The sequence below is a fragment of the Anabrus simplex genome, chromosome 6 (genome assembly GCF_040414725.1).
Source record: "Anabrus simplex isolate iqAnaSimp1 chromosome 6, ASM4041472v1, whole genome shotgun sequence".
Lineage (NCBI taxonomy): Eukaryota > Metazoa > Arthropoda > Insecta > Orthoptera > Tettigoniidae > Anabrus > Anabrus simplex.
The window spans coordinates 218,791,694-218,813,739 of record NC_090270.1 but is presented as its reverse complement, the minus strand read 5'-3'; the positions used below and the strand labels follow the sequence as shown (position 1 = coordinate 218,813,739).

The following is a 22,046-nucleotide window of genomic DNA, read 5'->3' as shown; positions in this document are numbered from 1 at the left end:
ACTTCCAGGCATCTTAGAAACTTAAAACTTGGTAACATAAAACCTAAGGACTTCAGGATACCTAGAAAAATCGGAAACTCTCAAAATTCCCCGGATATATTTATCCAAAACGATAACCTATAAGTTTCATGTGCTAAAAAGCTTCCTGAAATTCCTAATTTTTAACCATTCTCCTAAATAAAGATGGCGGCACAATCTGTCAGACGAGCTAGAAATTTAAATTTGGCAAAATTATGGCTTTTAGCCTGTAACTGACGGAAAAATTCAGAGAGGTTTAAATTTTTAATTTTTACCCCCCACCCCCACCCCCAAAAAATATCAAAATATGGAGGCAATCTTAATGATGGTGCATACCTTCCTTTCGAAGTATTTGGTGGCTACACGGTGTCATATCACGAAACGAATGGCACAATATCTGTTCAATTTGAAATGATCTACAACAGCCCTGTCCAACGTGGTGCCCGAGGTGCCCTCTTATGGCACCCTTCGCAATTAATTTCCAAATTAAATTTTACTTAATATTTGAAAACAATACTTTTGTATTTCAAAAAATATTCTTACTTTTCTCTTAAAAATACCATCTTCAAAGTCAGGAAATTTGTTATATCCGTACCTCCAAATACACAAAGAGCTCTGAGTAAGCCATAAATGTGATCTCGGCCTAACTGACTCGTGTCCACAATTAGTGAAGAGATAGAAGAAAGGTTCAGAAAGAGAGCTATTCCACAAGTAAGTAGTTGCGACAAAGGGAAATCCTCCACAAACCTCTCACTGTGGGGGGGCTAGCGCCAGGTATAAGGCCCTCTCTACTCACGGAGCCAAATATAGCCACAAATTTATTCTGCGAACAGAACCACTTCCTTATGATTCACTTGATTGCAATGCCATAAACTACTATGACAGAGTTTCAACAGGATGACAATGGGACACCCAATGTGCCCACAAAGAAACTTTAATCCCAACAAAGCTGTGCCGTAAACAATGAACCAACGATTTATGAAAGTCTTGCAATTGGAATGTTCCCAGTTCCTAGCTTTCAGGCGAACATTCAGTATTACTTGTGAGCTTATGCAGGGCTTATGGAATATGTTTTGAGTGCCTTGTGTTGTGATAAGTTGTACATTCAACATGTTTCGTGTGCTTATTTTTTTATTTTATGGTTCATGCTTGTGGGTTACTGTAGTCACGTCCTAGTTCGTGAACCATGGGCAACGGCTGAGTGGCCTAGTAAGTGGTCCTGAGATTCGGGATACCAGTTACTATGGAATGTGAGTGGGCATCTCGGACATATTCTGAGTCCTGGCCCTCCTTGTGCTCAGGCGGTTAGGACTATACAATCCACCGGTGGTCCATAACCCGTTAGAGGAGAGATCCTCACTTGGACTATGTGTAAGTAGGTTAGCATCCTGCTTCATGAATCTACCGAGCTCAGAAAATTTTAAGCAAGCCTCGGACCTATGGGAGTAACGGAGTCCCACTCCCATTTGACAGGCGAGGGACTCCTTGGAAACAACTTGGCGAACGAAATGGAATTCGATGGGGAGCTATCAATATTAATGGGGCCTATGGAAGAAAGAAAGTAGAACTGGTTGAGTCAGCAAAGAGGATGCATCTGGATGTGCTAGGAGTAAGTGATATTTGGGTAAGGGGAGATAACGAGGAAGATATAGGAGATTATAAAGTGTACTTGACAGGTGTCAGAAAGGGAAGGGCAGAGTCTGGGGTAGGGCTCTTTATCAGGAATACCATTGCACGCAACATAGTTTCTGTAGGCACGTAAATGAGCGAATGATGTGGGTAGATTTGTCAGTTGGAGGAATTAGGACTAGAATTGTGCCCGTGTATTCACCATGTGAGAGTGCGAATGAGGATGAAGTTGACAAGTTTTATGAAGCATTGAGTGACATCGTGGTCAGGGTCAACAGCAAGGATAGAATAGTGCTAGTGGGCGATTTCAATGCGAGAGTTGGGAATAGAACTGAAGGATACGAAAGGGTGATTGGTAAATGTGGGGAAGATATGGAAGCTAATGGGAATGGGAAGCGTTTGCTGGACTTCTGTGCTAGTATGGGTTCAGCTGTTACGAATACATTCTTCAAGCATAAGGTTATTCACCACTACACAAGGGAGGCTAGGGGTACCAGATCCATAATAGACTATATCTTAACAGACTTTGAATTCAGGAAATCTGTTAGGAATGTACGAGCTTTCCGCGGATTTTTCGATGATACAGACCACTATCTGATCTGTAGTGAACTAACTATCTCTAGACCTAGGGTAGAGAAAGTGAAATCTGTCTGCAAACGAATAAGGGTAGAAAATCTCCAGGACGAGGAAATTAGACGGAAGTACATGGATATGATTAGTGAGAAGTTTCGAACAGTAGACAGTAAGCAGGTTCAGGATATAGAAAGTGAATGGGTGGCATACAGGGATGCTGTAGTAGAAACAGCAAGGGAATGCCTAGGAACAACTGTGTGTAAAGATGGGAAAAGGCGAACATCTTGGTGGAATGATGAAGTGAGAGCAGCTTGTAAACGTAAAAAGAAGGCTTATCAAAAATGGCTCCAAACAAGGGCCGAGGCAGACAGGGAGTTGTACGTAGATGAAAGAAACAGAGCGAAACAAATAGTTGTTGAATCCAAAAAGAAGTCCTGGGAAGATTTTGGTAACAACTTGGAAAGGCTAGGTCAAGAAGCAGGGAAACCTTTCTGGACAGTAATAAAGAATCTTAGGAAGGGAGGGAAAAAGGAAATGAACAGTGTTTTGAGTAACTCAGGTGAACTCATAATAGATCCCAGGGAATCACTCGAGAGGTGGAGGAAATATTTTGAACATCTTCTCAATGTAAAAGGAAATCATCCTAGTGGTGTTGTGAACAGCCAAGCAAATGGGGAGGAAGAAAATGATGTTGGTGAAATTATGCTTGAGGAAGTGGAAAGGATGGTAAATAAACTCCATTGTCATAAGGCAGCAGGAATAGATGAAATTAGACCTGAAATGGTGAAGTATAGTGGGAATGCAGGGATGAAATGGCTTCATAGAGTAGTAAAATTAGCATGGAGTGTTGGTAGGGTACCTTCAGATTGGACAAAAGCAGTAATTGCACCTATCTATAAGCAAGGGAACAGGAAGGATTGCAACAACTATCGAGGTATCTCATTGATTAGTATACCAGGCAAAGTATTCACTGGCATCTTGGATGGGAGGGTGCGATCAGTCATTGAGAGGAAGCTGGATGAAAACCAGTGTGGTTTCAGACCACAGAGAGGCTGTCAGGATCAGATTTTCAGTATGCGCCAGGTAATTGAAAAATGCTACGAGATTAATAGGCAGTTGTGTTTATGTTTTGTAGATATAGAGAAAGCTTATGACAGGGAACCGAGGGAAAAGATGTTCGCCATACTGGGGGACTATGGAATTAAAGGCAGACTATTACATGCAATCAAAGGCATTTATGTTGACAATTGGGCTTCAGTGAGAATTGATGGTAGAATGAGTTCTTGGTTCAGGGTACTTACAGGGGTTAGACAAGGCTGTAATCTTTCACCTTTGCTGTTCGTAGTTTACACTGATCATCTGCTGAAAGGTATAAAATGGCAGGGAGGGATTCAATTAGGTGGAAATGTAGTAAGCAGTCTGGCCTATGCTGACGATTTGGTCTTAATGGCAGATTGTGTCGAAAGCCTACAGTCTAATATCTTGGAACTAGAAAATAGGTGCAATGAGTATGATATGAAAATTAGCCTCTCGAAGACTAAATTGATGTCAGTGGGTAAGAAATTCAACAGAATTGAATGTGAGATGGGTGATACAAAGCTAGAACAGGTCGATAATTTCAAGTATTTAGGTTGTGTGTTCTCCCAGGATGGTAATATAGTAAGTGAGATTGAATCAAGGTGTCGTAAAGCTAATGCAGTGAGCTCGCAGCTGCGATCAACAGTATTCTGTAAGAAGGAAGTGAGCTCCCAGACGAAACTATCTTTACATCGGTCTGTTTTCAGACCAACTTTACTTTATGGGAACGAAAGCTGGGTGGACTCGGGATATCTTATTCATAAGTTAGAAGTAACAGACATGAAAGTAGCAAGAATGATTGTTGGAACAAACAAGTGGGAACAATGGCAGGAGGGTACTCAGAATGAGGAGATAAAGGCTAATTTAGGAATGAACTCGATGGATGAAGCTGTACGCATAAACCGGCTTCGGTGGTGCGGTCATGTGAGACGAATGGAGGAAGATAGGTTACCTAGGAGAATAATGGACTCTGCTATGGAGGGTAAGAGAAGTAGAGGTAGACCAAGACGACGATGGTTAGACTCGGTTTCTAACGATTTAAAGATAAGAGGTATAGAACTAAATGAGGCCACAACACTAGTTGCAAATCGAGGATTGTGGCGACACTTAGTAAATTCACAGAGGCTTGCAGACTGAATGCTAAAAGGCATAACAGTCTATAATGATAATGTATGTATGTATGTACGTACATTTAAACTTTAAATTATTCAGTTTATAATCAGTTATATTTCATTAAACATAACTCTTCGTAACATGGCTAAAAGGCAAAGAAATTATAACTTTAACAGTGAATGGGAGGACCAGTATTGCTTTATTGAAAACAAAGGAAAGTCTGTGTGTTTATTGTGTAATGCTAGCGTGTCTGTTCCTAAAAGAAGTAATGTACAGCGACATTTTTTGACTAACCACAAAAAATTTGACAGTGAATTTCCTGTTAATTCTGAACTAAGAAAACACAAAGTAAAAGACCTAAAATCTAAATTAGGATTGCAACAATGTGCGTTTAAGAAGCCAGTTCAGCAAACGCGTAACGTGACAATAGCTTCTTACACGACCGGTACGGAAATAACATTCTTTTTAAATTCTGAGCAATGTACAGACAAAACGCTTATTTTATTTATATTGAGATAAATTAAAATTAGTCAGAATTGTCTCCAAATGGCTCCCAAAATCTCTAGAAAAGTCACCAGTCTTTGTCACTAAATTACTAAGAAAAACTCAATATCTAGCGATTAGTCTCTAGAATTGACCAAAGAGAACGGAATCAACTAGACTGATGTGAACGAACACGAACATAGCACGCGAGAACGAGAGATCGACAATCGATATACGCGTCGCGATATACAAGTTTCAATAAACATCGCACATTCGCGCACATTTCTCGCATTAATAAACGTCGATATTTCATTTGAAAGCGGCCAATGAGTGAAGGACTTCCGGCCACTGGCGTAAAAAAGCTGAAATGGCGGGATTTGAAAACAAATGTTTGAAGTTCACCAAAAAATAAACTAAAATCGGGAGAAATAAGAGAATAATCGGGAGGCGGGAAAAACTCTCGAAAATCGGGAGTCTCCCGCCTAAATCGGGAAAGTTGGCAGGTATGCATTAGGCAATGTGGCCTGCTATTATAATCGAAACTCACCAACTCGAGTGTGACTGGCAGTAAGTTGATTGGCGTTAGGAAAGGGGGCAACCTCTCATTATAATGATAACAGCACAACTCAATTTTGTCTGGCAGCACGGAAGGTGCCTGCCATTATAATAACTCCTCAACTGTAATATACCTGGAAGTAGAAAAGTGGGTCTGACATTGTAACGAAAACTGCCCAAACTGATTGTGACCGCGCAGTAGACAAGGGGGTCTACCATTATAATGAAAAGTTCCGAACTCCATTGTGAATGACAGTGAGCCTGACATTATCATCACAACTCTGCAACTCTGCAACTCGCACTTTACATTGGAAAAAACATATGGGGACCTCCCCATATTGTTTCTTGGATAAAATTAAGACACATGGAGTTCAAAATATCCTTTTCACTGCGTGTACAGTAGTTTACTTCGATATCCGTATACAATGCAGAATACCGTTGCGAAGCATGGGTACATTTGCTAGTATATATAAAAAGGTTTGTATGCATGTAAATGACACATCTCCGCCTAAATCACTGGAGCAATTTCCACCAAACTTGGTTCACTTATGACTTATTACCTGGAGACGAGTATTGTGGGGGTAAGCCACCTCTAGCACACTTAGGGGTGGGGCTGAGATATCTAAATAATCAAAAACAGTCCCTAATCCATAGTTTTTAGGGTCACTGAGAACGAATAGTGACACTCCGAATTTTTTCAAGTCTAAGTTCAGTTTCCCTTGACAGAGGGAGTGAGAAAGGGTGAAAAAATAAAATGACCAGGATTGTGGATGTATGTGTGTATGTTCCAGCACAGCTGTCAACTAATTTGGTACAAATAATATTATCTGCAAAAAGATATTGTGAGGACAAGGCACTCCTAGGACACTACGGGAGGGGATGAAATATAACTAAAGATGACCAATCCTAGTATCAAATCCATAGTTTTTTGGACTACTGGAGTGGTTTCAACCTAACTTTGTACCACAGGACTTACTATCAGAATATAAACAGCGTAGGGATAAGACACACCTTGCACCCTTGGGGGTGGGGAGTGAGATATACAAATAATCGAAAACAGTGTTGAATCCATAGTTTTCGGGGTCGCTGAGATAAATAGTAACACTCCAGATGTTGTTTAAGTTCAAGTTGAGCCCCAATCGGCAGGCGGGTGAAAAGAGGTTATAAAACAGTCCAAAGTGACCAAGATTATGGATGTATGTATGTTCCTGCATACCTGTCAACGAAACATGGTCCAAATATTTCCTACTATCTGGAAAAAATACTGCGAGGACAAGACTTTCCCAGAACCGCTCGAGGAGGGGGTGAAATATAAATATAACTGAAACAACCAATATTAGTGCCGAATCCATAGTTTTCTGGACTACTGGAACGATTCCAACCAAACTTAACACTTGACTTATTATCAGGAGACAAACTGCATGGAGGTACGGCAACCCTAGCACCCCTAGGGGTAGGGATAGGTGGGGGTGAGATATAAAATATTTAAAAAAACAGTATCGAAACCATAGTTTTCAGGGTCGCCAGGATGAACAGTAGCACTCCAGAAGTTGTTCCAGTCCAAGTTGGGCCCGAGTTGGCATGGGAGTGAAAAGGGGTGAAAGAAAAAAAAAAAAAGTTACCAAAGTAAGCGAGATTATGGAAGTATGTTTGTATGTTCCAGCATAGGTGACAATTAAATTTGGTGCAAGTAATACTTACTATCAGAAAAAAACACTGTGGGGGCAAGGCACCTCTAAAAACCACGGGGACGGGGTGAAATATAAAAATTACTAAAAACAGCTGATATTAGTGTCGAATCCATAGGTTTTGGGGTCGCTGAGTGAATGACACTCCGGATGTAGTTTATGTCCAAGTTCAGCCCCCATCGGCAGTGTGATGAGAAGGGGTGAAAAAGAAAAATATCCAAAATGATCCAAATTTATGAATGTACGAGTGTTTTTTCCAGCATAGCCCTCATACATATATGACTTACTATCTGGAAAAATTACTGTCAGGGTTAAGACATCCCTAGCACAACCAGGAGAGGTGTGATACGTAAAAATATTTTAAAAACCACCAATAGTATTGTCTAATCCATAGTTTTCTGTATTCCTGAGGTGAATAGCAACATTCCGGATGTCATTTAAATCCATGTTCATCCCGCATTGGCATGGAGGGTGACAAGAAGTGAAAAAGAATGTGCAAAATGACTGGGATTGACCATATTAAAGAATACAACTAGTAGCGCATAGAAAATCACATTATTGGTTGTTGTTGTTGTAGGTGACTGGAGCTGTTTTTGCCCTCTTTTTCTTGCATTTCTGAATCTACTTCACAGTTGTAAGATTATCCAAGATCTTGCTGAAGAGAGATGACCTGAACTGAGTCTTGTTTTTCTGACTAGACTGAACATCCTCTCACACTCTGCATTTCTATGCGGAATGGTCAGAATGGAAAGCGTCACTTTAAACAATTTGTCACACTTGAATATCCTTCCACAAGGTTTCATTTGGACTACCAGTGCCCACTGCACATCAATTCTCTCTTTTACCTGAACACATGTCACATTGTCAAGTTGGAAGATACAGAATTAGGAATGCAGAGCATCCATTTGTCATTAAAATTTCCTTCTGTGTTGGTTAGAATGCTAGGAAACTTATCTACAAAAACTTAATTTTGGAAGATGCATCATTAATACTGTTGATGTTCACCACTTCTGCATTCAATAAAAGATCACTGTTGAAAAGGGAATTTGTGGATCACATAGTCACATGAAATAATACTGTATTTACGCAAATAATCCCCGCACCCTAACTTTAGGAAGGCTGATTTTGGAAAGAAAAAAAAAAGCCAACACCGACTCAAATAAAACCCGCACCTCAATTTCATGCCTCATTAAAAAAAAAAAAATATATGCGGGTATTATTTGCATAAATACGGTAAATTACTTCCTCACAGGATTAAAGAAGGAGCACTTATCCTTCTGCCTAAGATTGGCAACGATAATACTAGTTGAATGTCCTACCATCAAATCATAGAAATCCTGATTAGAGATTATGTGACAATCTATATATATATAAAATAAGAGTTGTCTGTACATTGCGCAGAATTCAAAACAAATGATATTCCTATATCGGACGTGTCCACAACAACAAGAAAATGACACTTTTTAAATTTTCCATATTGTCTGTCTGTCTGTCTGTATGTATGTATGTATGTATGTATGTATGTATGTATGTATGTATGTATGTGCATCAAGAGAAATCTGCTGGAGAGAATTTAATGAAAATTGCTATGTAAAGTCAGGGAATAAGTCACTACAATCTAGGCCATAAATAAATTTATTCATGCTGAGTGAAATGGTAATTTAGGGGAAAGCCTAAAATTGCCACCACTAACCAAAAAATGGTTGAAAGTGATGGTTACCGATAAGCTGAGAAAGTTAGAAGTGTCACCTTCATGGTTGTTCAAGGAAAACCAAGTATGTATGCCTTCACTGCCAAGATGCCCTTTGTCCACAGCGTTTTGAGGAATTCCATAGCAGGAAATAACAACAAAGGCCACTCCTTAATGCAACATTTGGTTTGGTAAAACGTGCGTGTAAAACTGACATCCAGTGTACAGTATCTCCCGAGAAAAGTATTCCCCAGTTCAATTGTGTTGTGGTGTGGTGTGTGTGTGTATAGGCCTCATATGAGGTCCGTGTAATTTTCAAAGAAAAAGGAACTATTATTTCTTTTTCTTTGATGTGATTGTATTTTGTAACCTTCCAATGAATAAAAAATCAAGACAATATTTTTTTCACTTCAAACTGAAAATGCGTGCACGAGAGGGTTAATAAGCTTTAAATACCTCTTAAATATAAAATGTTTGTATATTACATCATCTTATTGAAAATATGACTATTTATTGAGTTTGAAACTTTAAAACCTTATTCTGATATTTAAAATACAATGCCATTACTTCGTCTCTATATAAATACATTCACAATCTGCTGAATTGCTGATTGTCTTAAAATTATTTGTTGTATATACATTAAAACATTTTGTTACAATTGGCATGAACTTTATCACTTGTACTATATGGAATTTGAATCTTAATACACTCTCAAAACAGCTGAGTTTAGGCTTGAATATTATTCTGTTTGTCTTTAAAAATACGATGATGATTATATACCATGTATGAAACATAAAGTAACAAATCGCTACAGAGCTGTCAGGGAAGAGGTGGCGTGGAATGACATCAGCAGACAAATATGTTTGAGTGAATCTTTAAAAGTAGGAAAGATCACCAAAATATGAAGATAAAGCTGGAATTCAAGAGGACAAATTGGGGCAAATATTCATTTATAGGTAGGGGAGTTAGGGATGGGAATAACTTACCAAGGGAGCTGTTCAATAAATTTTCAATTTCTTTGCTATCATTTAAGAAAAGGCTAGGAAAACAACAAATAGGGAATCTGCCACCTCGGTAACTGCCCTAACTGTAGATCAGTAGTGACTGATTCATTGAACCAACAGATTCGAAAAGAGGGTAAGTATTAATTCTGAAGAATTTGTAAGCTGTGAAAATGTTATGGATGAGAAACACGAGATTCTAGATGTATGGATGTAAGGCTGTAAGATGACGAGCAACTTCATGATTTTGGGGTGTAAAGACCTGGAAAGGGTGGTGCCGACACACAATTATTTGACACGTTAACCAGCTATATGGGAAACAACACTGAAAGGATCGTAATTGTAGTTGGTGACCTAAATTTACCACATTGTCATTGTAATGACCTATGTCGAGTTCAGTTTAATATTTGTCTGCGACTGTTACAGCATCAGAAGAAAATGGACAGGTGGAATTTTAATGCATATTGGTGTTTCAGTTTAGGATAAGGTCAAGTAGGAACTTTGTTATAGGGTATCCAAAACATTTCACCAGGATGGGGTGCTACAGAAGTGGCCTAAAACTTACAACACTGTGTGTCCCTCTTACGGTTCGTTTTACACAAAAATAGCTCATGGCATATTTTTGCTGTAAGCCTTTCTTCTGAAACAGTGATATATAAGGGCAATATCAGTGGCAGTCATGTGAAATTTTTAAGTCCAAGAGCCTCTATAGACTGTGAAGATAGTTGCTGTAGAGATCGCTCAGTATTTTTTTAACTCCTTCCCACCGTCAACCGCGTATAACCATCAAGTGATAAAGATGCTGATTTCCATAGGGAACCTGAAATATATGTTCTGAATTAGTAAATGCGCTAACCCCCGAGAGTAAAATACAAAATAATTTAGCACACAGCGATATTGAGCAAATGCTCTTGCTGTGCGATGAAAGTGAATACGAAAGTGACAATTACTCTTCCGAATTGAGTGATGAATTTCACGACCACAGACATGAATGTGAAGGAATTTAAGACGTTCAGACAGACCGGAGGGCTGTGCAATAGATTTGATTTTCCCAGAAATAGTGGGATTTATGCCACCTTCGGGGATAATCTCGAACCATTGATAACATTTGAACATTTTCTTAGTGACGAAAAATTATCCGAAGTAAAAAATTAAAAAAATACGGAACACGTGGAAAATGAATGCTCAGTTAAGGGGTTAATATTAACCTGGTACTTGGCTTCCTTTTATACTGGAAGGAAGTGATCAAATTAGCGAAAATGAAACAGAAAATAAAATATGAAACTGACAAGTCACAGACAGCAAGGAAGAGAGTACGCCAAGACAAGCAGCTGATTAGGAGAGACATGCCCACTTTTGTGCCTCAGAATCTGGGAAAATATGTGAGGGCATTGACAAAAATGTCATCATACATATGATAAGTGGCTGTCCCATCAAAGACAGGTATTACAGCTAATAACAGGCTATAATTACAACTCAGGGAAGACATATGACGTCACCGCAACGTGGCGTAATGAAAAGTTATGGTACGCAAATCAGCTGGCACAACGCCAGTGTTAGCATATTGCACATCACCTTCCTAGGTGGACAAATGAGGAGAAAAGGACCAACCACATGAGGAGTACTTAATTAATATAAATGAGAACATTTCAACAATTATTAGAAGAGTGAAGACAGGTTTTAACATAAATGGCTTAACACTTCTCCCTTCCACTATAACAAACTTTCAGATTCAAAATGCAGAGACAGTAATTGTTTCTAGCACAGTAGTATATCTAGCAAAGAACATGAAAGTGATTCAGCAGTGCAAGAATGGGAAGAATCATTTGACTCATTCAAGATGTTAAACTACTACCATAATTTAAACGCAGTGTACAGAGTTTATCTACATTAGCAGCCATATCAGCCAGAAATGCATACAGAATATCTGCATCATTACATCAAACACAAAGCACAGACAAATAATGTGACCGAGTGCGTTGGTTACACGCTTGGGGTCATGAAGCTGTAAGCTTGTATTTGGGAGACAGAGGGTTCAAATCCCACTCTCGGCAACTCTGAAAATGGTTTTACATGGTTTCCTATTTTTTTCATGAGGCAAATACTGGGTTGTACCTTAATTAAGGACACAATCTCTTCCTTTCTATTCCACTGTCACTACAAGACCCCTCTGTGTCGGTGCGACGTTAAACAATAGCACAAAAAAAGCCAAATGTATACTGCAATCAGACCACTGAGTTTTATTCTGTTGGCTGGCCACAATACATAGAGACGTTTGATGCCAAGAGTCTACTACAGAATCAATGCCAGAAACTTACGCCTACATTTGTTGCAGCTATAAAGAAGTAGTTCAGAACATCCATTCCTTGTGGTTTATGGAAACAGTTATGTCCCTGCTTTTACCTCAGATCTAACTGCCCAACTTACAGAATACACAACTATGTTTGTTTCTTAAATCCTCATCACATGCTGCCCTTAATGACAGTTTTAAGTGATCACTGGATCTACAGTAGATCTAACAAGGAACGGCTATCGAGTACAGAGGCTATTTAAGCACTTGAACAATATGACAAAGACCAAGGAACACCATATCACTGCACACCACGTAATAAATTACATATTCTTGGGCAAGGAAGTAATCAATAGTCAGAATGCCCAAAACATAAAGAGAGGACCCAGTACACTGAAGTTGGATAAGGTTAATCAAGAATTCAAAAATGGAAAGTCTGCAGGCTAGGATGCCATTCACACAGAATACTGTAGACTTAAAATTTCAGGCTTTTAACCTAAGGATGGGTTTGGCACCTCTTCGGCAAGTGTGTGAACAGAAATAATGCTCGGCTAAGCTCTCACAACCAAGAAACACAGCAGGAACTGTAAATTGAAAGTTTCCATAACACATAAGCTGCTATGAAACAAACTGATTCGGAACAACTTAACATTTTCCTAAACATATCTAAGTACGGTTACCAACTCCATTGCTAACAAAACTTGAAGACTATTATGTAATATTTAAATGTTATCTAGACTTAGCTACTATCATCTTATAACCTAATATATTGGGTAGCTTGTCCTTGTGTCCAACTACTTGCAACTGAAATTAAGATGCATTTACATCAAAGTCATCAATCAACCTCATGACTGAGGCAAAAAAAAAAAAAAAAGTTCCAATCCCTCGAACATACATCTACATGATCTATAAACGTATGGTAACAGTTACCAATGGTGGCATTCAAACCTATAATCTCCCAAATAACTTACAACCACATGTACTGCATTTTCCACTTGCTTGATAATCCATAATATTATATTATTACAGTAACTGACTTGAAAGACACATGTAACAAATGATGGCCCAAAATAATGCTACTTCATATACTTTCAATACCACCAAATGAAAAGCAATACAAACCTAAATGGCAGTTTGCCTGGGCTCCTGTGCATGTTCATGTGCTGATTCAGGCTCTCCTGTGTAGAGAAGACTTTGTCACACACTTGACAAACATATCGGCCAGGTATTCCAGTTGATCTTCCTCGCCCTCTGTTGCGCAAAGCTTGGAGAGAGCTAGATGGAGGGCCATCACCAGTTAGATCAACAGTGGGTGGTCGTGGAGGTCGTTCTACAGGTTGCTGTTGAACTCTAGCAGGGCTTCGTCCTTGAGGAACCTGAAAATTTCCACTCGAAGATTGCTGACGCGAGGTCTGTCTCCCACTTGCTGTTGGTATAATTGATATGGCTGCATTTAGGTTCAGAGTAGGCACTGGGGCTGGAGGGGCAGACTGTTGCTGATTACGGTTAACGATTTGTCTCTGTGGGCTCTGCTGACCCTGACTTGTCCTCACGGCCCCTCCCGCTGGGGTTACTGTAATACCACGGGTAGCAAGAATATTTGCTACAGCTTTTGCATCACTTTTCTTACCAACATTAGCAGGTACATTAGTCTGACCAGGCTGAGGTTGACGCACAGAGAGTGTTATTGAATCTGTCAAGTGAATCATAGAATCAGGACGATTTGATGAGCTTACAGATGTATTCCCAGATGATCCTTGCACATTTCCAATAACAGGGCCACTATCAGTACGTTTCTGCATTGCAATCACATGGCAATCTGCATCATCATGTCTATCAGGTATTAAGACATCCAAGCGTCGCTGTTTATTGCTGGGAGATCCTGCGGCATTTGGACCCTGAGCTCTCTTCATTCCCATATTTGCACTACCCTGTGATCCTGGCTGTGGAGCTCTCTGACTTGGACCAGGCATTCGATGTGATAGTTGTGGTCGTGTTTGTTGATGATTAAGTTGCTGAATCATATTTGAGTAAGGTCGAGGCTGAATAGTACCTTGACCAGGCTGCTGATAGGCTTGGCCTTGTTGATATGCCTGAGAGTACATCATAGGTTGTTGACCAGAGTATGGAGCATGCTGGGACATTCCTGGAGCTGCCATGCTAGCAGGAGAAGGACCACGATATAAAGGGGGAGGGCGACGTACACTTCCCTGGAACTGATTCTGTTGTGGCGGCATCAATGTGTGCATCTGAGGGGAGAGTTGCTGCACCATCTGAGGACTATGCTGCTGTTGTGGAGAAAGTTGTTGAGGAGAAAGCTGCTGCTGCTGACCCATAGATTGCATAGACATCTGTGGCACTGGCAATCTCTGTACCTGCTGCACTAATTGTTGAACAGGAGCTTGCTGATGATTCATCATAGGAGGTTGTCCATATGACTGATTTCCATGCATTGTCTGTTGATGAGCCATCAGTTCATCTCCTGTAGGAAATACCATGCCACATTCTGCTTGGCTGCACTTGAAGTGGCCAGCATGTGTCCTATGATCTTCTAAGGCTTGATGGTCTGATGCACTTTCACCACACACATCACAATACACTAGTCCCTCACCTAAACGTTCTATTTCCATGAACTCTGAACCCAAACCCAACCCCTCAATATTTCCTACATTAGTTACAGGAACAGCAGTCTTGTCAGGTGGCTGTTCACACAAAAAACCTCTTAATAAAGAATCCCCACTTTCTAAAGCTCCAGAATCTTGGTTCAAATCCATGCCTACACCACTGTCTTCCTCTCCACTTGAAGAAGGAGGAGGGGCACCTTGGTCTGGAAGGAGTAAGGGGTCCCTGTCTTCCAAAGGACCACTATTTGCAGAGTCACTATGAATGCCTTCCACATTTGATGAAACTACACTATTCCAAGAGAAACTCTGTTGAGCATCATTCTCAACAGCTTCAGACTGGTCTTCGCATCTAACTTGCTCTGGACCAGGCAATATTTGCTGACTATTTAATGATTCATCTCCATTCATACCCATCTGTGACTCATTTGAAGGTGTTGGGGGTTGCGGGACTCCTGGAGAAGTACTGGGATATGCAGGAGATGGGGCTTCTGCCAGAGTGGATCCATTTACTTCAACCATGTTTGGAGATGAACCAGCACCTTCAGAAGGAAGAAATTCAGATCCAACCTGATCAATGGGATTTGGACTTAAAACAGATGGAGTTGGAGCTACACTTTCACTTTCCAGTTTTGCTTCTTCAATATCCAGCTTGTCTTCACCTACCAGCGATGTCACGTCTGTAATGTTATCGCACCCTGCATCGTCACCCGAATCACTTCCACTGCTACCACTTTCACTTTCTTTCCTAGTTTTTGTTTGTTCCTTATCCTTCCCCACGGTGGCTGTCTTATGAGGTGTCCCTCTATCTGTCTCAGCCACCTCCCCCCCTTCCACCCTTTTATCACCGGACCCTTCCACACTTCTTGTGCTGACCTCTTCACGTTCAGTATCCTCCGTCTTTACTTCGCTTGGGATTTCCCCGTTTACCAAGTATGATTCTCCAGGTCCAGAGAGAATCTTCGGCTGTACAACTTTGAATGACTCTGAAGGTGATGATTTGTTTTGCTGAAAGCGTTTCAGAGTTAATTTTAAAGATCCACTCTTAGGTACAATATACGAACGAATGCGTTTCCTCGCAAATGCACCACGCTTCACTGGGGAAGGAGATTTGTTGGATTTTATCTGCAGAACAAAAGATCGCTTGAGGCGTTGAACAGGGATGTAAGGTAACTGTACGTGAGTAAGAAGATGAACTTCAAACTCTTCACGATTACTAAAGGCAAGATTTTCACAATCGCGACAGCGGTAGTGTTGGTTGTTTGGAGGACTGGCGTTATGTGCCTCTTGTGACTGACTCAAGACTGAATCATTGCTCTCTTCATTGATCAATTTTTCTGAAACAGAACAATTCAAAACCAAATCAAACAGGGAATTGATGTAAAAGCCCTTAACTAGTAAAATGAAAGCAAAGCAGAAAGGTTTCCATAGAAGTCTAATTTTACTGTTAATGAAAATATTTTTATTGTTCAAAATAAGGCACAATATTTTAAAAGATTAACTCATGGGTGTGGTAGGTTAAGTTATTAGGACTAGACAGGGAAGGCCAATGACAGGAGCCTGTGACAAGTAATTGTAAATTATGTCAGACATGACTAGAACTTGACAGTTATCACAGACATTCAAAAAGATACAGCTCTGAGTAGCATTAATCTCTGTCATTTGCCCTTTGTCATAGCTTGGGACAGAATAAATCTAAATCTGTATCGAACATTTTACAAGAAACTAAGAAGTTATATCAATAACTAGAGAGAATCCTAGAGCAATTGCACATATAGTTTGCCAAGATATTTCCACGATATGTAGTTTGTGGAGTATCAAAGGAAGTTCCACAATGTCAATAGTGAAATTGCTGCTGTAATCTGGGCCATTTGTGTTTTCTTCTCTATTCTGAGAGTAGTAGATTTGAGAGTAGGTCAGTTAGAAGACCATTAAGTTTAATCCTAAAGATGTATGGCTGTAGCATCTAGTTCACATAGTTAAAGACAGCAAGTGTCTAAGAGGGAGTGTGTTCCCTCCTTGTAGGCCCATAAGAGCAATACTGTTTTCTTAACATGGAATGATCTATAGTATACGATATATTCAGGGAAAGTATCACACTGGTAAATTGCAAACTATTCTTCTTCAGAGAAAGTATTCAAGAAATGAACAGGTAACTTTCATTCTAAGAGAGATGTCTGCAACTTCGGCATTCTGAAGAAATTCATCACGGGAAATTTCCTGATAATGCAACTGCAAGCTGCCATATAAAACTCTCCTATAGAATGGCACCTACTCACCACAGTCATTCTCATTCAAATATGCCCTGGCTTTTGCTACTACCACTAAGTCTCACCGCCTTTCAAGTACTTCCTCTTCTTGAATTCAATACGTGAAAGGAAGGTAGAATCTGACTGAATAAATCTGACCAAGAGGTCAGTTAGAAGACCATTAAGTTTAATCCTAAGAATCCTAAGATGTATGGCTGTAGCACCTAATTGCAGAAATAAATTCGCTGAGTCAAAGAGAGCAAGTGTACTCTGAAGAAAACGGCAAAATGGATCCAGTAAGAATGATTTTAGAGCTTCGAATTGCTTGATGCTCTCATTTTTATGGTTGGGCTCACTGCAATACATGAGTGTCAAAGCTTACCACTGCTCAAGAACTTGATTAATAGACTGCAGAAGTGAGAGCCAGCAAGTACTGTTATATTTCAAAAAATTTTGTGACTCTCTGTGCCACAAACAGCCTGATATACTTTCAATATGTTTTGTCTTTTAAAACTTACCAAGTTAGTAATATGACTGAACCAAAATGTTCTCTACACTGACTGGTAATTGGGCTGCTACTTTTTGGGCACAGATGCGTACAAAATGGTATGAACAACCTGAAACATAAACAGAAGAATGCCTGTCCTGCACAAATTTGGCAACACTTTTATTTGCCCTATCATTGTGTATGCATTGTCTGATGAAAAAGAAATGCAATTTGCAGTTTTCCCATGGAATGGCTGGAGAAGACAATTCACTATTGATAACAGAAAATATTCCCTCACCTGCATTGCCAGTACTCACTAACGACAACAGAAGAGTCAATATTTGTCTTATATGAGCATGAAAGAAAGAAAAAACTACAGGATAAATTTTAACTGAACGTGAATCCATGCTACCATCAATAGCCAAAGAAAAAGGAGTTTTCTTTGCAGAAGTTCACTTATTTCCTTTATTTTGCATCAGATTAAAAGACTAATAGATTAACCGATTAATAATCATCTCGTCCACCACGAACCACAGAGAAATCACATGAGCACACACTGCAGAACACATGACTTTCACTAGCACGTGAAGCAAGTAGGCATGGCATTCCTTAGTGTAAATATCTCGAATATTTTTTGTAACACTGTTACTGCTGGCTTCTCAGAAGTAGATCGATTTGACAAATGCGCCGCTTGATTTTTCAAAACCAATTTCTAGAATAAAAACTAGATAATTTAAAATTGTAACGTACTAAAGTACACCCCCCCCCCCCCCCACCGCACACAAAATGACGGACACTGGAGAAAAGCAGAATAGAGCTGCTTCATTTACAATGAATTTCACAACACTCGTGGGTAACGAAAGGAAGCAACGATCAAGTATGGAAACTAGAAAGGATGAGCAGTAAAGCTAAAAGGATTTTTCTTTAAATTCCTTTCATTTTTTTTTTCTACATAGAAACTTATTTCTTCGTGATAATGCCTCTTGTCCATTATAATTTCCCCTTTGACCGTAATGTTGTAATTGTGAGGTGAATACTGTCATAATTACAGATGATCCATAATAGCAGGCCCCCCTGCAAAAACAATATTACTGATTTCACATCTGAATAACTGCTTTTACGGTTTTCAGAGATCGGATCCACTAACATGGATTTGGAAAGCAGTTTACTGTCAGAACCACTAAGTCCGGCAGAAAATTATTAACATCTGAACTAAAATAAGTAATTTCCTGCATGTCGAGCGTGGTGTTTCTAAATATACATTCTGATGAGCAGTGAATCAACAAGCGTGACATTTTTTAAATTTTTATGCAGAGCCTAGCTCACACAGGATGCTGGTCTCCAGCCACGAAAAGTGAGGAAAGTAAGTGGCTGGTTGGTTATAGACTCCCACTGGGATTACCAATGTCGAGTATGCGTCACTTGTAAATACAGAGAAATGCTCTAGTTAATAACCTTGCCAATTTAGGCAACCACCAACCCCATAACCGTAGGGGTAAGGGTGAATTTCTGGCAACCTAAAAGTGTGAAAAATCTTGGCAAAGGTATGGTAACACTGACAGAGGAGTTGATCCTCCAGGTTGGTAGAAGAGTTAAAAATCCATAAAAACTTCCCTAGTCTTTTGAGACTTCAACAAGAAAGAAAAAAAAAAATGATGTGGCTAATGGCGATGGACATGGGAAGGATAAGGATAATGATAATAGACAAAAGATAAAGGGAAAGGTGGTGGTGATTATTGATAAAGGGAAAGTGACAAGGTGGGGAATAAAGAGCAGAAGCCAGAAATATAAATTGGAATGGACCATATGGTCCCTGTATCCCCAGGAACCTTAAATATGCTGTTACAGATCACAATGAAAACTGATGTTCAGGAAAGAGCATATGATGACTGTCCTACTTATGATATTAACCCTTTTGGGTTCAATGTCGGACTCAGTCCGACATCATTAATTTTCAGTTCCGGTCCTATGTCGCACCTAGTCCGACAACTTTTTGTGTGCTGGAGTAGAAATGGTGCCGAGCTTTACGTAGCATACAGCCTTGGTATTTCTCTGTTCCTACTGCCATCTGCTATTCATTCTTTTAAGATAGATTGTGTTTTCTTCAGGCATTTCCTCACTGTCACTGACCGGGCGAACTGGCATTGCAGTTAGAGGCGTGCGGCTGTGAGCTTGCATCCGGGATACAGTGGGTTCGAATCCCACTGTCGGCAGCCCTGTAGATGGTTTTCTGTGGTTTCCCATTTTCACACCAGGCAAATGCTGGGGCTGTACCTTAATTAAGGCCACGGCCTTTCCTATCCCATCATCGCCATAAGACCTATCTGTGCCGGTGCAATGTAAAACCACTAGCAAAAAAAAAAAAAAAGAAAAAACCCGAACACTGTCACTGCTGTGTTTACTTTCGTTATCAATATGGCGTCCACCAGCCGTGGCATCGAGCCTGATGACATTTACGGAGGTATGTGACAGTGGCGATATCAATGATGATTTGTTGACGGATTCTGATGGTGTCAGTATTCCCAAATCTGAAAATAATATTTCAAGTGAGGACGAAGATAGTGGCGAAAGAGGTGATGTAGGGGTGACAAAGTTTATGAAGAAAGTGAACTTTTTTTTCCTCCAAGTATTCTCACAACTGTGCCATGAAATACATTCCTCCTACTACAGAAAAGAAGCCGGTAACTCCTTTGGATTTTTTTTTTAGTTGCTGTTGCCGGTTTCAACGTTCTCCGAAATATATAAAACATTCTCTGAAATATGTCAGAGAATGTATTACCAAACGTATGCCATTGCAGCAACATTCCACATGGTGGGACTGGGTCGATGTTACTGTCGCTGAAATGACGGTATTTCACAGTGTTGTTCTGAGTATGGCACGTAAAAAAAGGAAAACTCTATAAGAACATTTTTCAGACTTGTGGCCCTATTCATCGACCTTCTGTAAGGACATTTTTCCTCGGAAACGATATCTTCAGATATTCTGGGCCTCATGTTTCTTCCCCTCCACAATGAAGTGCATCAACAATGGTTACAAGAACGAGTAAAAGTTAGAAGTGTCTTAGAATGTGTAGGAAAGTCATTCTTAGAATTTTATAGGCCACGTCAGTATCTGTCAGTTGACGAATCGACTGTAAGCTTCAAGGGGTGCGTCCTTTTCAAAATGTATAACCCACAAAAACCAACAAAGCGGGGGATTAGGATATATGTTATTGCTGATGCATTGAATGGGTAAGTTTTGTCCACGATTCCTTACATTGGCTCGTTTACTACACTAAACTTACTTTTCCCTGGTTTGACATTTAGCAGTAGAATTTTTCTACAATTGGTGACTGATGTACTTCAAGTTACTCAAGCCGTAGGTTATAATTTGTTTACTGACCAATTTTTTTTTTAGGTCGCTCTGCAGCACTATTCAGAGCACGGCGCAGCTGGTGCAATGACACTCCATCGCTAGCCGGTATAATGCGTGCTTTTCCTCCCCACTACTCACGGCAATTCACACTTACAGAAATCCATTTCTAGTGAAAGTGTTAGCCTAAAACTTACCTGGCATTACATTTGATGTTCAAAATATTGTCCCTCAGCTGTCAAACACGCCTGACACCTCGCAGAAGGTTTGCAAACATGAATCTCATCCAGTCTGACGTTCTTATATGTGTGAGGGTTGTTCACATATACTTTTCCTTCAGCATCCCCCACAGGTAATAATCAAAGGGATTTAAATCAGGAAATCTAGGGGGATAATTAACCATACGATCCTCGAAAACTTCCCGTATTACCTCCATAGAACGATTAGCAGCGTGTGCCGTCGTATTACCTTACATTAAGTAAACCATTACTCCTTTCTTCTTACGTCAGCTCTTGAAAGAATTGTCTGAGAATGAGGTCGATAGAACGATCAGCATTTATTGTTTCATGCAAAAATATAGGCGCTATAATTCTACGAGCACTTATTATGCACCAAACTCCTATCTTTACATCATTAAGTGGACAGACATGCAGCAGGCGGGGATTTTCTGCACACCAGCAGAGAACGTTTTGACTGTTTATGTAGCCATGCTTCACCACAATAAAATAAAGGTTCTGAGTCAACATACCATCGTGAAATGACTGAAGCAATCAGTTACAACACCAAACCCCAGCGAAACTGTGAGGTCCTCTTAAATATAGTGCTGGGGTGGGTTTGTACCATTTTGCTTTTAAACAGTTTTGTTGCACTGTGGGCAGAAGATGACACATTAGCTTGTATGGCGAGATGAGACAGGAATTTGCTGGAGGTCTTTCCAAGAGAGCTCCTATTTCGTCAAGTAGTGGTACTTCCGGAAGCATTTGTCGGGTGTAGTCCTGGGTTCTCTGGACAGATCTCACAAAAAAATTATGTCTCCTTTCACTTTTCTGTCAGAACACACGGCACAGTCCGTGGTATTTTTGTGTCCTCACAAGCATCTATGATGTGCAGCTTCCCGCTCAGTTGAAATTCTTTATCACAGCGCTTGGCCGTGCTTATGGGAATTTTTGTTCCTAACAAGCCCCATAATAACTCGGTCCCTGAAAGTCTTGCGATTCACC

At 40.0% G+C, this 22,046-nt stretch overlaps 1 protein-coding gene across 2 annotated transcripts in view; it reads right to left on the bottom strand.

Annotated features, from left to right (window-relative positions):
* The window catches only part of LOC136876344 (nuclear receptor coactivator 6), a 113,286-nt gene that overhangs the window by 19,129 nt on the left and 72,111 nt on the right, over window positions 1-22,046 (bottom strand). For both annotated transcript variants that reach the window (XM_067150200.2, XM_067150201.2), the window contains exon 3: window positions 13,240-16,075. In XM_067150200.2, coding sequence (XP_067006301.1) covers window positions 13,240-16,075 — 2,836 coding nt within the window. The remainder of the gene's footprint in view (window positions 1-13,239; window positions 16,076-22,046) is intronic.